The sequence below is a fragment of the Pyrgilauda ruficollis genome, unplaced genomic scaffold (genome assembly GCF_017590135.1).
Source record: "Pyrgilauda ruficollis isolate IOZ18807 unplaced genomic scaffold, ASM1759013v1 scaffold60, whole genome shotgun sequence".
Classification (NCBI taxonomy): domain Eukaryota; kingdom Metazoa; phylum Chordata; class Aves; order Passeriformes; family Passeridae; genus Pyrgilauda; species Pyrgilauda ruficollis.
The window spans coordinates 410,323-427,711 of NW_024527711.1; the positions used below are offsets into that span (position 1 = coordinate 410,323).

Genomic DNA, 17,389 nt, shown 5'->3' on the forward strand with positions numbered 1-17,389 from the left:
TATTTTGCATAATGGCACTTTTTTCAGCAAGCATCTGATAGAACACAGGAGTGGCATTTCTGTCAGGGCAAGCACCCAACCAAGTGTCACAGCTCTGCCAGTCAGTCTCAGACTGCCACAGCCATTCAGACGGTCTCAAAGCTGGACATTTGGGACTTTTAAGGTACACAATTCCAACATATTCCAGTCATGTTCTAACTCCAGGAGTGGGGTCCCCAGAAGCTTTCAAGCTCCAGACTCCAACAGGTGACTCTTCCTGGGAAGCCCCTGGGAACTTACAGGATTTTCATTCTCCCTCCCTCTAAAGATCTAAATGGGTCTTTAGATCTTAGATATAACAGCCCCCATTCTCCATCCCCCTGTGCTGCTGGCATGGAGAATGTAGAGAAATCTGGATTTGAGCTTGGGAAGAAGGGAAGGGTTGGAGAAGGTGTATTATTTATTATTATTATTATTATTATTACTAATATTATTATTTCTCATTATCCCATTATCCTATTCTGACTTTTGGTTGGCAGGAAATTAAAATTAAACTAATTTCCCCAAATGAAGTCTGTTTTGCTCTTAACAGTATTTGGTGAGTGATCTCTCCCTGTCCTTATCTTGCCAAGTGAACTTTTCCGTATACTGTCGTGCTGTGCAGAATGAGGAGGGCAGTGACAGAGTAGCTTTGGTGGGCACCTGCTGTCCAGCCAGGGTCAACCCACCACCATTTGTTTTGTTACAAATGGGTCACATGGTGGAATCTGTGCATACTGAGCAAACAATAGTCAGCCATAAGGTGAGCAATCATTAGGTCAAGTGGAACAGAGGTGGGCATGGTGAGATCAGGTTTCCTCTCCTAAAAATCAACCAGCTCTCCGGAGAGAAGGCAGCAACTAATGAGCATTTAAAGCAGGTGAGAAGTGGTTTCTGAGCTTCCTTTATTCTGCTGGTGGGGTTCAGTCAAGGACAAACATTATGGGACATTATAGGAGCTGCAGGGAAAACTACACCGAAGAAAATTTGTCTGGAACAGTCTGCTCAGTCACTGTGTATTTTGCTAACTGAGCTAAAGGGTTCTTTTTGCTCTTACATTCAAACATGGAGTGCATGCAGCAACAATTAGGCAGTCAGGCACCTGTCACTGTATCCATGTGCCAAACATGGATTGGGCAGCGGAATTGGATCCTACAGTTGTTAAAAAGCAAATAAAAGAGAACTATACATTAAATCCACCACACAAGCCAGTCTGGTTTCTTAGGAGCATTATTTAATCAAGCATAGGAAATACATGGTGTTCTTTGGGTGGCATCATAGCTTGTGTTGAATCTGGGAGATTTTTTTAGGAGTGAATGTGATAAGATGCTACAACATTGCAGATTAAAAGAGACTTGAGATGGCCCATCCTGCTTCTGCAGCACACCTCAACAAGGTATTTGTAAACATCAATCAAGCACTGCATGCTTGATTAGCACCTTAGTAGCATGACTGAGTTACTGGAGACCTCTAGAAATTGGACTGATAACTTATATTGTTGTAATCTTCACTTTCTATGAGCAAGGGTTGTATCTCTGAAGAAGTTCCTCCTTTTTTCTTCCGGCAGGCCCTGATGAGCCCTGTGAGCACAGCAGTAACAATGCCTCCAAACACGGCTGCTCCGACCAACCAAGCCCAGATCTGACGGGCTTGCTGAAGATAGGGTGTCAACAGGTCTTGGAAAGACTGAAGGGCTTGAAAAATCGAACAGAAAAAGAAAGATTATTTGACTTGATGCAATGCACTTTCAGTTTATGGAAGCTCTGTAATAGATAATACTGGAAAGCTGAGTATAAAGAGATAAGAGTGGTAGAAATTGTCTGAGACCCACAAATAGTTTTAAACAAATCTCTTCAACTCTGATAGTCTGTTTCTCAGACCTCATGTCCAAAGCTGGCACAGAGTTTTCTGTCCCCAGTGCTCCTCACCGTTTTGTCAAAACTTCAGACTGTAACCCAAGAAGTTTGATACTGTATGACCAAAGGTCCTGCTAGCTCAGCATCCTTTGGGAACAATAACTGAGGCAGAACACTGGGGAGAGTTTAAGAAAAGGTCAAGTCTATTACAATGCCTTCACAAAATACTTACCCAGCCACCAAAAGTTTGCAGGTCAGGGATTTCCTGAACCAGATGCTGTGTAGTTTTGTGAAATAGTCATTGGAGGATTTTTTTTCTCCTTCCATCATCCTTTCAAGCTGCTCTTTGAACTTTTATCACAACGTTTAGCAGCAAAACCATCCCTGCCTTAACTACATTCATTAACTACATATTGGGTGGGAAAAAAAGCTTCTTTTTACTAGTTGTGAAGCTGCATTCCACTTGCCTTGACAGTTCCTCTGTGGGGAGAGGCAGTAGACAACTATTCTGTGGTCATTCTGCACAACAAATCCTCTTTCTTTGGTGAATCCAGGGCAGCTTCTCACTGTTAGATGATCAGCTGCCTTCTGGCTTTGTGATAGGAATTGTGTTTGTGTGTGTGTCTGTTTTTCTTGCTATGGCTTAATGAGTTATGAAAACCCTGCCATAAGGGCTCTCACTTCACAGCAGAGGCTGGAAAGAAACCTGTTCAAAATGCATCCAACAACGTGCTGGCTTGAACTTGAAAAATAAGAATACTTGTCTGCTTGGGCCAAGGAGGATTTGGAATCCACATCTCCCGATTATTAGTTCTGAGACCATTATTAGCAGTAATTACTAGCTAGTAGGGAAAAGAAAGAGCATCTCTATGGGCACCTTCTCTGGAAACTCCTATGGTGGTTTATTTCTGAACGTTCTTTATGCATCTGGACTGATTTAGATGTACTCAACCATATTTAGAATGTTGTACCCCCACAAAGGCTGTAAATGTCTATCTGTTATCTTGCATTTTCACTGGTGCCCAGAAAAACAATCCTCCTGGGTCATGGTACTTCCAAGAATGTGCTGTTACATGCATTGTGCTCTGAAAAGATGCTGCCTCCCAGGGCCTGGCTAAGGGGTGTAGCCAGGAAGCTGCCTGATTTGGTATGGCCCCCTGACTACCCTCTATTAGTATTCCAAGTCGATAGGGGTGAGACTGAAGGAGGAAGTCCCAGGGTAATCTAAAAGGACTTCAGGGCAGTTAAAGGAGTAGGTGTTCAGGTAGTATTCTCCTTGATTCCTTCAGTGCTAGGGGAAAATACTGAAAAGAATAGGAAAACTCAACAGATTAATACATGGCCAAGAGATTGGTACCATAGGTGGAATTTTGGGGTTTCTGTCCATGGGATGACTTACACAGCACCAGGCCTGCTCATGGTGGATGGGATACATCTGAGTCAGAGGGAGAAAAGGATCATGGCCCAGGAATTAGCAGGGTTGATAGAGAAGTCTTTAAACTAGGTGTGAGGGGGGAGTAGGATAATTGGTTTCTGCCATTTCTTGAGTGTTTGTTGCTCACTAGTTGTGTACCTCTGGATGTCCACAAAAAGTACCTGTGAGACTTCCACAATCAAAACTAGAAAGATGAGCTGGGAAAGATTCAAGTTATGGAGCCCCTCATCTTTAAGGCATGGTTACTTGTCTTTGTAGTGTTGAAAAGTTCCCAGCTCATACAGATTTTATCAGTCTCCTCATAATTACAGGTTGCAAAACCTTTTTTAGTGGAAAGATTGTCAAGGACTGGAACAGGCTGCTGAGGGAAATAGTAGAGTCACCATCCTTGGAAGTGTTCAAAAATCATTTGGATGTGGTGCTAGGGTATGGTTTGGTGGGCTTGACAGTGCTGGTTTTATGCTTGGATTTCATGATCATAGAAGTTTTTTCCAATCTTAATGATTCTGTGATTCTATAAAACTCTTCCCACTGGGAGAAGGAGATTTTCTGGGCAAAAGTCAAGACTGCATCTGTAAATTTATCTGTTTTCATTTCTGGAAGAAGGAAAAAAAAATACAGAAAAATCTTAGTCCACGTGCTGCAATATAGCTCTTGAAATAGCTCTTAACAGAGGAATGTCTTTTGACAGCTATTGTTAGGTGGTGCCATTAGTCTTCCAAATCTGTGTTATTGATGCTAACTTGTGTTTGTTTTCAGGCAGCCATGCAGGTTGTGGTCATTTTACAGCTCATGGTTCTCATGTCAGGGGAAGCTGGGTGTCTGCTCCAGTTTCTGCTCAGAGCAGCTCCCCAGTAGCTACACTGTGACATGTGCCTTGGAGTCCTGAGGGATGGATTTCCATACACACTGAGAGCTGAGACCACTTCTGCTTCAGCACTGTCATACATACAAAAATAAATGAAGCTGCAATTAAAACTATGTACTCTTACACACTGATTTGCTTTGCAGTGGAAAGCAGAGCTACAGGCATCAGTTTTTCCTCAGGGACACAAAAACAATATAATCTAGTATTAAAAAGCCATTTTGTCATTGGATTCTTTCCAAGTTTTATTTCTTGTAACCAGCCTCATCATGCTCAGTTTAGCTCTACTTCATCTCTTTTAAGTTGCTGGGACTGTAACTCAGAACTGCTGTTCATCACAGAGTCACAGAATCATCAGCTTTGGAAGAGACCCCCAAGGCCATCTACTCCAAATGTCAACGCAGAACCACCAAAATCGCCCCCACACCACTTTCTTTAAGAGCAAACAAGACAGGTTTTGAGAAGAGGATGGGGCCAGATCTTGTGTGCTCATTCCTCATTCTGTCTTATTCTCTTCCTCTGCCTTGCTTCTTCTTCCTCATCTGGAAGATCTGCAGAAATGCTGCCTTTTCCTGACCACCCAGATATTTTCTACTGACTTTTTTTTCTTTCATAAATTTTTTGTACTTGTCAAGTACCTCCTGTTTGCCAGTCACAGTTTCTCTCCTCCTAAAGAAAAGTCTGTGTTTATACACTAGAGTGAGAAAAATCTCTGTAATTTGAGAGTCCAACCATTTTTCATTTGTAACCAGTTCTTCCCTTCAGATAAGAAATAGCTTAAGCTTGCTTCTTCTCAGCAAGATTACCAAGGGGTTGAGCGACATCTGAGGATTATCTGGGTTTTCCTTTCTGAACAAGGTTGAATTTCCTTCATTGTGTTGATCTTTCAATATAATTAAGAAACTACTTTCCTTACCTCTGTTAAAAGCATGGGCAGAATTTAATAGGATTTCCTTTTTCTGAGGACTATGTTCTCCCCTAGGAAAAGGCTAGAGTCTAAGAGGCAACAGAAATTAATTATTGGATGGTAAGTATTTTACCACTTCCTTCCTCTTGCAGTACGATTTCAGGATTCAGAATTCCTGAAAGTCATGGTATTTGTTGCCTGAGTTGTACAATTCTAGCAATAAGAGAAGTTTAGGAAACTAATGTCTGATTAAAAAAAAAAATGTATTTGCATTTCTGGTCTTGATGTGACTGTTTTATGAGCTTATATTCCAGCACCTGGACTACATATTTTCTGCATCTCATTCCCTAATCTCTCCACACATCCAGGATTGCCCCATCTCAGGTGCAGAATCTTACACTTCCCCTTTTTTGAACCTTATATGATTAGTGATTGCCCAGTCTTCTAATTTTTTGGAAAAAATCTGGAATTAGAACGATTTTTTATCTTCTCATATGACAAATATATTCCAGGTTATAGGCAACAAATTTTACATTTCCCCTTTTCCCCAAAATTATGATGTTACCTGGTTCTTGTAGATATTCATAGTCATACCCCAGCTCTCTTGAGGGTTTAAAAAATTCTCCATTTCTGTAAAGAGGGATGAAGGGGACCATGTAATTTTCTCGATTGTGCCCAATTGGTGCATTAGCTGCTGGGTATACTTCTAGCATGGGCCTGTGTCTTCTTAACCATCGTTCAAAAATGCTGTGGAAGAGAAAGCATGTTAATTAATGATGGGGATTAGCAGAATTTTTCTTCTTGAAGATTAAAAGAAAGCGATGGGTTTTTTGTTTGGTTTTTTTTTTTAAATGCTGGAGACAGAGTTGCATGCAATGTCTTGTGTTTGTGTGTGTAATACTTTCCAAATTTCCAAATTTGGGGTTATCCACTTCAGTACTGAGTTCCTATGCAAGCCTACAAAAAGCAAATGCCTGTGCTGCTACAGAGTCTGAATGTGCTTTTAAATTCCATAAATGCAAATCACTCTCTTTCTGTGCTCAGCAATTCATGTGGTTTTGAGGAATAGAGAGAAATGGATTAAAGACCTCAGTCCTCCCTCCTCACTCTCAGAAACATTTGTATCTAGTTTTGAATGGTCTTGTTTCTAACTGCTCTGTCCTGTTCCTCTTCCTCTAATTTCTATGCAAGGGTTTTCAGTGAAGTATGAGTTACATCATGATCCTTTGGACATCACCAAAGGAGTGGAAACATCTGAGGAAGAAGTGATAAGCTGAAAAAGCAGGTCAGCTGTCAGTAAAACGTCTTTCTCCAGCCAGAGCTTCTTCACTGACCTCAGTGTCTACACTGTTGTTTAACACATTCCTCTCTCTCAGCTGCTGTTCAGCTTTATTTTACCTCTTCTTAAATATGTTATCCCAGAGGCATTGCGAGTGCCAAGCTCTGGCCAGTGTCAGGTCTATCTTGCAGCCAGCTGGAACAAGCTTCATCTGACATGGGGACAGTTTCTGCCACCTTCTGGCAGAAGCCAACCCTGTAGCACCCTAATTGCCAAAACCTTGCCATGTAAACCCAATAGAAGCTGTTTCCCACACCTCCCCACACCTCAGCTGCTCCATTCCATATGTCTCTTCCAAAATTTCTTCCATTAGCTGTCTGTCACCACAGGGCTGTGTGTCTGATCTTTAACTTGGATGCAGAAAGCTTTAAGGCTGCAGTAGGGGAAGTATATGGTGGCATTTTCAGCTTAACTATTGAATGTGTTTGGAAAGCAAAATTAAGAACCTTCCAAAACATTCTCAGTTCTCCTCCCTTTGAGCCTTTTTCTGGTCAACTCTTCACTTTCAATCCTCAAACCCTTTCTCTGATCCCTTTGCGTTTATTCACCTGAGTGTGCCAGGTTGGAATAGGGAAGGTGGAAAAATACTACAGGGCAAGCAGATGCAGGTATCTTCTGCATGAAGAAAGAGGACTCCATACTAAATCCAAAGATACTGGTGAGAGGTAATTATCAACACCAGGCTCAGGGAGGCATCTCTGGATTCATTTATTAGTTATAAGGGATAGAAATGGTCTAAAGAGACCTGTAAATTGTGCTTTAATGGAGATCTTAGCTCAACAGTTGCTCCTCCCCAACACTGGCCACCGACCAGAGGACATGGACTTCCCTCCCCTGTTCCCCCTACCAGCTGTTAAGGGACTCAGGTTATCTCAGAAATACAGTTCCTAAATGCAAGTGCTCAGGGGTATGAGGATCTCTGCAAGTTATCAAGGAATTCTGCCAACAGATTTCTACCTCTTATTTTTGGGTAGAAATATTGAAAAACACCCTGCATAGCCGACCAAATTAAAGCCCTTTCATACTCATTAAAACAGAGGTAGGGCCAAAATCTTGTTTCTCTTTTTAGGATCAAAAACTCTAATAAATGAAAACATGATTGTGATCATATACCTTGTCTACCTTTTACAATGCAGGTATTAATTTTGATTAAAATCTTCATTTGTGTCTCTCTTCTTCAGTTAATTTCATCAATCCTGTCTGGAAAAACTCTTATCTGAATAATAATGTTTAGTTGAAGCTTTCAGATGGATAAGTTTAAATAATATGAAGACTTCAGCTGGTGTTATTTGAAGATAGTTTGAGCAGAACCTCTGTAATCTTTGGAGAACAGCATGAAGAAATTCAGTAATCACTAAAAAAGACATAGAATATAAAGGAATAATTTAGCTTGAGGAGGGGTGGGATGTGAGGAAGTGCTGTACTCCAATCTTTTCCCTGCCTGGCTTTTACTCATGCCTTGGATAAAGTGCCCTGACTATCAGAGCCTTATTTCCCTAGCAGTTGTAGATGGGAGCTGAGATAGCTCTTCTCTGCAGCACAAGGTTGTTAGAGGTGCAGAGATACTCTGGTTGTGGGAACACAATAATATTTTAAGAAGGCAGAGGTGGGACTTGGATCGGGTTTTTAATGTCTGGTGATGATCGGTAATCTAACTTTGGAATGCTCAATCTGAGGTACTTACTGTGGCCTGATTTTTAGAAAATGCTGGGCAGCCACAATCTGAAAATTTGGAGGGCTGATGAGCTCAAGGTTCAGAGCTAAAACTTATCATTTGCCTGAAACTTTGCAAGAAATGCCCTGAAATGCAGCATCCTTGCTGCACGAGTTAAGTGTTGCTTTTGCATAAGAGCTTTTAATAAGAATTGTTAGGCCAGTAATCTTTCAAGCAGAATGCAAATGCAAAACATTTCCATGGAAATGAACGTATGTACTTTTGGATTCCTTCATTTGCAGTGTGGTTCCCACATGAGGTATCAAGCTTTGCTTAGCAGTATCAGGAACGTTGAATTGCCTGCCCTTGCAGCTGATCTTTAGGTTCAGATGTGATCATATGCCTCTAAATCCTGGTGTGATGAGTTTTGCTGATGCACGTGATGTGTTGCACAATTCATTGAGTTGTTTGGGAACAGTTCTCTTCTATAGTTGGCACAAGATCTTATCGCCTTGCCTGAAATCTCTTTGATTGAACATATCTGTATGCCACCACAGGAATCTCAGAAACATTCTTTAAAGCTTTGAGAGTCACATTTTCTTTTACTGCTTTCAGAAGAGTTAGTCATGTGCATTTATCTTGTAGTAGTCTTTGGGTTTTTGCTTTGGGGTTTATGACTCTTTGAAAGATTAGGATCATATTCTGCTTACTAATAAAATGATTGAGTGAAGTTGCACTTACTATTTCAATTTAAAGGCTTCTTCCCAGCTTGTTCAGAAAGATGGACTCAAAACACTATTTTTTTCCTGGCCAGATAATGCATGATGATTTGTATTTTCAAGAGTGTTCATGGGTTTTTAAAATTTTGTGTGAGAAAATTGACAGATGTAGTTTATCAGTAATATTTTTTACAAGTACTTCATCTGTTTGTATTCGTCTTCTTAAGGGGGCACTTCTGGGGGCACTGCCATTTCCCTTCCTTACTCATATTTTGTAAGTTATGGTAGAAAAAACTTACTCTTGCTTTTCAAGAAGAGTTTCCTAGCTTAAAGGAAAAAAAGAAAACTCTCAATGGCATCCAGTTGGGGAGAAAAAACCCATGGATAGGGCACAACTTCAGCTGTATTTCTATTGGTAAAGTACAAATGGTTCTCCTTGGGCACCATAAGCCATTTCATACCAGAGAGTTACATTTTATGACTCCCCAGCCAAGTCCATTAACTCCTTTAATACATTTTTAAGGAAAACTGAAATCCTGAAGTAGCCTATGGCATTTGCTGTCAGCCAGATAGTGACACTGGCACAGTGTTCCTGTCCTTGGGGACTTAATTGAAAAGATTTGGGCCAAAAAAAAAAAAAAAGTGTATTTGCAGAAAGTAATCACACTCTGTTTTGTTTCAGAATACTGTGACCACTGAGTCAAGCATTGTAGAATACCTTTTTCTTCAAATAAGGTGCTTTCTCCAGCCCTGGCTATATTTAAGGCAGTTAGCATCAAGCGTTCTCTCTGTCATGCAGGGCTGTCCTTTCCTGAAGGCAAAGAGAAAGCGTCTGAACAGCTATGATGGATCACCGCAATTCTTCCATGTGCCTTGATCTACAGAGACATTTGTTTAATCCAATAACAGGCATTTGGTTTCCATGACAGAAAGAAATCAGTGTTCCCGTCATCAGATGTTGATCTGCTTACAGTTGACAGAAGTTTTTCTTTTCTTCCCCTACACAGTCATGTAAGTTATTTCCCTTTAGCATCTCGAAAATGTGTGATTGTTTCCTGTTCTTTTCTCAGGAGCTGCAGCCTTGGAAGAGGCTGGGTCTGCAGAATTAATGCTACATGCAGAGAGACAAAATGCTGAGGTAATTAGCTGGTCCCTTCATGGAGTGACAAAGCTCCTTGTAGAAAAGCCAGGTTTGTGGCAAGGCAGCAGAACTTAACTGCCTCAAATTGTTCATTATCTTGGCAAACCTCCGCTTTTTTGTTCTCTACATATGGACTTCAGCGTCCTTCCCTGGACCTGAGAGCCTAACAAAGCAGGACCATGAGGTAAGGGCATCTTCAGGACCATTTTATTCCATATTACCTCCCTTTCTTGACGTAATTTAACTAAAGGTAACTAAAAGGACATTTACAGCTCAGATCAGGCTCTTCTATAGCCAATCTCCATACTAATTCTGTGAAAAAAGAAAACAATCAAAAGAGCACTGGACATAAGTTTAGTGAGAAGGAGAGAAATCTATCTGGCTCCTGAAGAAGTCTGGTTGGTTACTTTTCCTTCCTCAGCATCTAGACAAAGAGAGCAAGCAGATCAGTAGCTATTTGTATAGCTGGAAGTGATATTTTCCAGAGGCTTTTTTAGCATTGCAATTCCAGCTAGACTGGCATCACTTGGGAGATGTTGGCTGTGCTATGGGAGCAGATGGGATGTGAGCATGGTGGGAAGACAAGGCGGGATAAAGAGAAGAAGAGAAGAGCTAACCAAAAGTTGTTGGGAATTTTATTCAGAGAATGGAAATGGAGAGAACCAGGCCTGGGATTAGCAGCAATAAACCATAAATCCTTGAAGATAATAGGTCTACCCAGATGATCACAGACAATCAAATCTTAAGAAAGAGAAATTTAAAACATGACAAACAACTAAATTAAATAGAGGTTAGTCTCCTGATAGTCCCTAATACCCTTTGTATTTCCTCAGCAGCAAGCAAAATTGACTTGGAAAGGGTAGTTTTATTTAAAGGCATTGGTCAGATTAAAAAAAGAATTCTGTCTAGGTTAGAGAAAAAATAAGTTTACATTTGGAAGACTTCTTCATTCTCTTGAAGAAATCAAAGTGCCCAAACTGAATGTCCTAAATAAGGGGCACAAGAACTGAAAGAGACTGGAGAATAATTTGAATTTTGGAAGATGCCCTGTTTCACATTTAGTGCTCAGAGAAGCTTGGACTCTCTAAAGTGTATTTCCAAAGTAGAAATTATTTTGTAGTGGGCGTAATATCTAAGTAATTTCTAGATTATGATAATCAACACCCTGTGCAAAGATTATTTTTGTGGTAGGAAATAGAATTTTAATATTGTAGAGTGGATTGGATTTAGACAACTGTAGAGTAAAATAAGTCTCAAGTTTGTATTTAAACCTTGGAAAAATTGATCATGGGACATGATAAATTCACTATCACTTAAGCTCTGATTCAGTCATAAGCCATGTTTGATGCAGATATAGCTAAGGAACATAATGAGGTCAGAAGGATTCCCAAAAAATTATAAAGGCCAAGAATATTTTTCCTGCATTTTGGAAAATTCTTAGAGACTCTTGAAGGACTCATTTTACTCTACACAAAACAGGCAGAGAGTAAAAATAGCTTACCTAAATTCATACCAGCCACACAGTAGAGGAATGGGACCTCAGCTGTGGGGCCAGTTTGTACTAAAGTGTGGAACCCCTAAGAGTTAGATTGTACCACTGCAAAGCATGGAGTCTCAATTTGATTTAAATTTTCCTACATATCTGTATATGGGTCACTGTAACTGCTGATAAGCTTAATACTTTTGTGCACCAGGTCTAACAGGTTCTAAAGTATTGGTATGTGCAAAAGGTAATAATGACGCCCACCTGGTATGTGGATGCTTTGTCAGTTTAAATTTTTCATTCAGGGAAAATATACTTTGCTTTTGCAAAACATTTTAGTGTGATATGGTGAAAATTAAAGCCATCTATAAAAGACATGGATATATCACTTCTATTTAATTGTGTATAAATAGACTCAAGTGCTTTCTTTGCTCTGCTCCATACATACCAGGTTATACAAATTGAAATTAAATGAGCCGTAGCGTAAAATTAATTAAGAAACCCAAACAAACAAACCCACCTTGGTTTAATGAGTGGTGGGAAAATATGATTGATTTGAGGATGATTAACAGAAGGCCACCAATATATATTTTCTTACTGAAAGTATGAATTCGTATTATTTTATGAATAATATATGTAATGGGATTATAACTAATGAAAGGATGAGCCAAGAAATAACTGGGTTTATGCTGCCAGTGGGAAATACCAGGCAGAGTATAAAAGCATTGCTGTATGTAGGCTAGGTTCCTTCTTACTGTTCCAGATAGTGTTGTGCACTCTGGAAAAGATGCTGCTCACAGAAGGAAATTTTAAAATCTAGAAAAAGCAAAGTAAAAAAATAAGAGTTGGAATTTTTCTATATAATTTTGCAAAGCGTCCTTATAAGGTCCACTTCCCAAGTGTGCTACCACAGTCGTGGGCAGAGGTACTCTTGACTGACTGAGTGTAAGAGGAGAAATCAGACTTTAAATATCCATTTCTAACATTGAGCCACCTCAGAGGCACTGGTTCATAGTGTAAACTAACTGTCCCTTCAGGAAGATTTAACAGAAAAAAATTAATCCAGTGCAATGAAGGACAGCTGGAGAGAAGTGAAGGGAGAAGAAGAGGATTCACTTCCTCTGTATGAATTTCTGTCACACAACAAGGAACAAGAGTGGCATTGCAGGTATGCCCAGTGGGAGGACAGTCGCCTTATGATGAAGGCTCATGGTCACTCTGGGTCCTTTGCACTGCAGGGGACACAGTACAGATTTCCTCCTGCCTCCTTGTCCTCACTTTCCTTGTAAGTGCACAATGATGCCATAAGCAGGATTAAGAACAGATTTGGTTTAAAACCAAACCACCTCTTTATTTTCATTTGTTCTGGGATAATTTAGGTGAGATAAAGCTGTGGATCTGATTCATTATTCTTTTGTGTGATGGCCAGTACCAGCATAAGGGAGAAACTGAGATGAGCATCTCTGGGCAGCACTAATTGCCGAGTAGGACTTTTCTTCTTCCTAACCTATGTGCTAGGTCAAACTGACTTAAAGCAACATTGACATTCTGCCCTTTGTTTCTCAATAGATTGATAAACCTTTGCCTCGCCGAGCCTGCATTCAGTCTTAACCACTCAGCTGCTAGACATCTGCTTCATTATCCACTGATAAATTTGTCAGGTTCAAATCCAAAGCCATGTACTTTGTTGTGCTAGTTTTGACATGGAGACTTTCATTCCTCATCTCCAGTTGTGAGGCTGAGACGAGGTCAGACAGACTATGCCAGAAGGAATACAGAACATTGTTGCTTAGAGCTCATTTATACAATTTATTTCAGTATCATGAGATCTGACATGCTCTAGAAGAAATCTGGCAAGCAACATGTATTTGCATTTGGAAAGAAAAGAAAAAGGAAATAAATTAAAGAAAGCTGAAATGCCAGCCCAAGGACTGTGATTACACAGTAGTCATCACTTTAAAAGTTGGCACTAGTCAGCTAGTATTGCAAAGTCACCTCAGGTAATTCCCATCCCAAGCATTTGGGAGAAAGATCGGTGTTTCAGTCCTGGAAGAGGTGCTAATGCTGAGGTTGTAAAGTCAAGGCACTGTACTGTTTGCCAACGTATGCGGTTATATTGCAGTGTTCTTTTTTGTTCTTTTTGTTACAAGTTGGCTAAAGACACTACAGGGACTCTCAGGAAGGTTGTAAACAAATTACACCGTCATAATGCAAGTGTCTGATTAAAAATTAAGATGCTGCTCTCAATTATTGTGAAAACCCATCCAAAGCCTTTGAGGCTGTGTCCCCGACTGGTGAATCACTGCTGAGGATTGCCCTGGGTTACAGTGCTTATTCCATCTAGTCCCAGCTGCTGGAGAACATCCAGGGGCTTCCATCATCAATTCCAAGCTGCAGCATGAAGCAAGGATCTTTGGACAACTTTGCCTCATTCCCAAACTCTCACAGTACCTCTGTGAAGTTACTCCTATGCCAGTCCCTGGGCCAGCCACCAGAGACACCTGTGCACCATATGTATGTATATTTTCCCATAACAGGCTTTCATCAAGGTCAGCCAAACAGGTGAAGAGGATGAGGCTGTTGGTGTCATTGGAATTTTGTGTGAGTGCTGCTGCACTTTTTGCATTGATCTGCATATCTGGTCAAGCGTGTTTGCATATATGCATACACATATATATACACATTGTGTGTGTGTGTGTGTGAGGTTGGGAAGACATGCTCAACTTCAGTACTGGCTGCACGCAAGAACATGAAACTGTGGTAGCCATACCAGCTTGGGCTTCTAGATTTGTCAACACTTAAAAGATAGATTTGCATTAAACAGAAAAAAAAAAAAAAGGGATGTTTTAGCCTGGTGGAGCTGTCTTCCCACATAATGCTGTGCTTCTGATATTTTTTCTTGGAGCACATATTCCTCATGTAGATCAATTATATGCATCTGAAATATGGATATTCATTTTCAGGAAAGGTCTAGCCTACTTCATTTTTTCCCTTTCCCCCATATTCTGAATGAAAAATGGGGAATTTTGTGGACTTGAGTGGAATAGACCACCTGAAACATGGAGGCACAATGTGCAGATGACATAAAGCCCCTTCCTTATTCAGCAAGATTGATATGGGTTGCAGGCTGTCCCCTAAAGTACCATTCTCTGAGTGAGGTAGGATAACATACACTATGCTGACACCTTCGCACCCACTACAAAGTACCACCAGGGCTGGGCAGCCATGTGACACCTGAGGATCTTGGCACTGCTCTGCCAAGATCTCACTACATGGATCTCACTACAACCATTTCATCTCCTTTGTTCTCGCTGCACAACTGCACAAACTGGATGTTTGGAAAGTGTCAGATAAAGGAAACAAGAGGGAGGGAATTGATAAGGGTGTGGTCCCATGCAACCAATCCCACCTAAGAGAAAACCAATGCTGCTTTGCCTATATCCCCGTTTCTTGAAAACCTCAAGGTTACTGCAGCTGTTGCATTCATAGAATAATATAATATGTGGAGTTGGAAGGGACTCACAAGAATTACTGAGTCCAAGTCCTGGTCTTGCACAGGACATCCCCAAGAGTCACACCATGTGCCTGAGAGTGTTGTCCAAATGCTTCTTGAACTCTGTCAGGCTGGTGCTGTGACCACTGCCCTGGGGAGTCTGCTCTATGCCCAGTGACCCTCTGGGTGAAGAACCTTTCCCTAAACTAGGGAACTGCTTCCTGAGCGTCTCCTTTTTGGACCTAAATCTCACCTGACACTGTTCCATGCCATTTATGAGATATTTTTTAATATTTCCCCTACCCATGTGTTTTAGAACTTTTTCCCCTAATCCATCAAACACTCTCAACATGTCTGTAGGACAGCTTCTCCACAGCTCTTTGGAGAAAATGCAACTGGATCTCTCACTGCTGCTTTGCATGCTTATTTGGCTGCAAAAGGGTGATATAGCTTCCCCTCATTGCTCCAATAATCATGTAATCCTCCAAAAATGACACCAGCTCCTCAAGCCTCTCTTCTGAAAAGAAGTTGCTCAAGCACCAGAGTCCTGCAGAGAATTCAGACAGAATGATCCTGAGCAGAGATGACTGCTCTGCTCTCTGTTCCTCTCTCAGAGAGTGCTGCTGAAGTTCTGCAGTTTTATTCCCCATTTGCTATCACAATATCTTTTGGTTACATTACAAACTGCTTAACCTTCCCAAGAAAGTTGTGTAGCTACCTGAGGCTTCAATTCTATTGTATATATGTCTGGGTTCCCCCGACACAAAGCTTAACAAGCTGAGCAGTCCTATAGCCTACTTTCCCAGTAAAGAAACCTTACTGAAATATTACTGGTTTTTGCTTTCTCAGAAAACTGGGTAGGATGAAACAACATGTGCTGAGCCCAGCTTTGCTGTTATGTTACCATGTAAAGAGCTAAAGATCTTTCAACTAAAGAGGAAGATAATGGATAAGCTAAGCTATACACTAAAGACAAGAGCTGAGAGTTAGAAAATATGTGTAGGAATCTGTGCAGAGGAATGTCCATATTCTCTAGGACTAGGTAGTGCCTTAGCCTAACCCAGTTATTGTCAAAATAATCTAATTCCTGTGGGACCTTGTTCTTTACCTCTGCTGGAAAGAAATGAGTTTAAATGAGGATTAGCTGCACTGAGATTCTGTCAGATATCTGATCTAAACTCTGTTGCTTTTCTTAGTCAAGTCAGCCTTTGTTTAACACCAATGTTGTAAATAACTTTTCTGAGGTACAGGAGACAAATTCTTGTTCCTTAAATAGCTGTCATCGTGTGTGTTGTTTCACCCCTTAATGATAAACTAGAGATAGAGATATTTGTTTTCCATTCAGATTTAGGTCTCCAATACTGTCCAACACTGCAAACCCCAGGTTATAGATGAGACATATTGGGTTGTCCTGTGTGCTCTGTAAATAAGGAAGTAGAAATGCAACCAACCATGTGCTGCATTGAAAACAGAAGTTAGCATTTGATGGAATGTATATCTTGTTTTAAATTTCTCAGATTCATTTTTGCCATGGTTTGATGCTAGCACAAAAACATCACTTGAAGTCAGAGATAGTAAAAATGCCAGCTGCTCCAAAGTTTAATAACTACTTTTCCCTGAAGACAAAGATAACAAGCAGATTAAAATGGATAGCTGTGGAGGTAGCTGGACTGACACTATGGAATCCACTTTTGTGCTCTGCAATTCAGTTCTTTTGAGACTTAAATATTGTCATTATTGAGGTTCACAAGGGCATATAATACATAAATCACATCTATGGAAGTGAAGTGATAATTTCTTTTGATGAATAGGAGGTAGCTATATGTGGGTGAGAAAAGTACCATGTTTTCTTGTGATTTTTTACAATTTGAACAATTACATCAGCTGTTATTGCAGAAGTGCTGCAGGAAGGAAATGCTAGCTGTCTGCATCAGAGCTCATTTTGATTGCTGTGCCGCAGGGAGCTTCCTCCTCCTCCACCATTAAGAGAATAGGTGAAGACTAACCATGCAGCACTTGTGAAGTTTCAGGGCAGTGTAACCTTTCTTTTTAAAAACCAGTAATTGTTTGCAAAATATGTGGTGTTTGGGGTGATCTATTCAGTAATTGTGTTGGTTGAACTAAAATCTAGCAGTAAGATTGATATGAAACCTGGGACTCTTTGAACTGAACCTGCTATATAATAGACTTTTATGAACAGAATGGATCATTACAAACATCTAGCCTGAATAATGACATGGCAGGTGAGATTGCCAACTGCTGTATTTCACACATGATGCAGAAGATGTCTGTTTAAGCTTTCTCTGGTCATTTCCCTAAAGCAAGGTGGAGCAGCAGCACTATAGGTTATATGTATGCTTAATCAATAAAAATAATATTTATCTCCAGAACCTGATCCTTGTCATTATTTCTCTCTCTGTCTGCCTCTGTGTGGTGTTTCTGTAGATATCCAGAGGACTTATTTAATGTTCCTTTAAAT

At 40.5% G+C, this 17,389-nt stretch overlaps 1 protein-coding gene across 1 annotated transcript in view; it reads right to left on the reverse strand.

The window, feature by feature from the left end:
* Window positions 1–1,241: 1,241 nt before the first annotated feature.
* TYR (tyrosinase) overlaps window positions 1,242–17,389 on the reverse strand; it is a 43,037-nt gene continuing 26,889 nt past the window's right edge. Inside the window, exons 4-5 of the mRNA XM_041483682.1 lie at window positions 5,647–5,828; window positions 1,242–1,712 (exon numbers count right to left, since the gene is read on the reverse strand). Coding sequence (XP_041339616.1) covers window positions 1,489–1,712; window positions 5,647–5,828 — 406 coding nt within the window. The 3' untranslated portion in view covers window positions 1,242–1,488. The remainder of the gene's footprint in view (window positions 1,713–5,646; window positions 5,829–17,389) is intronic.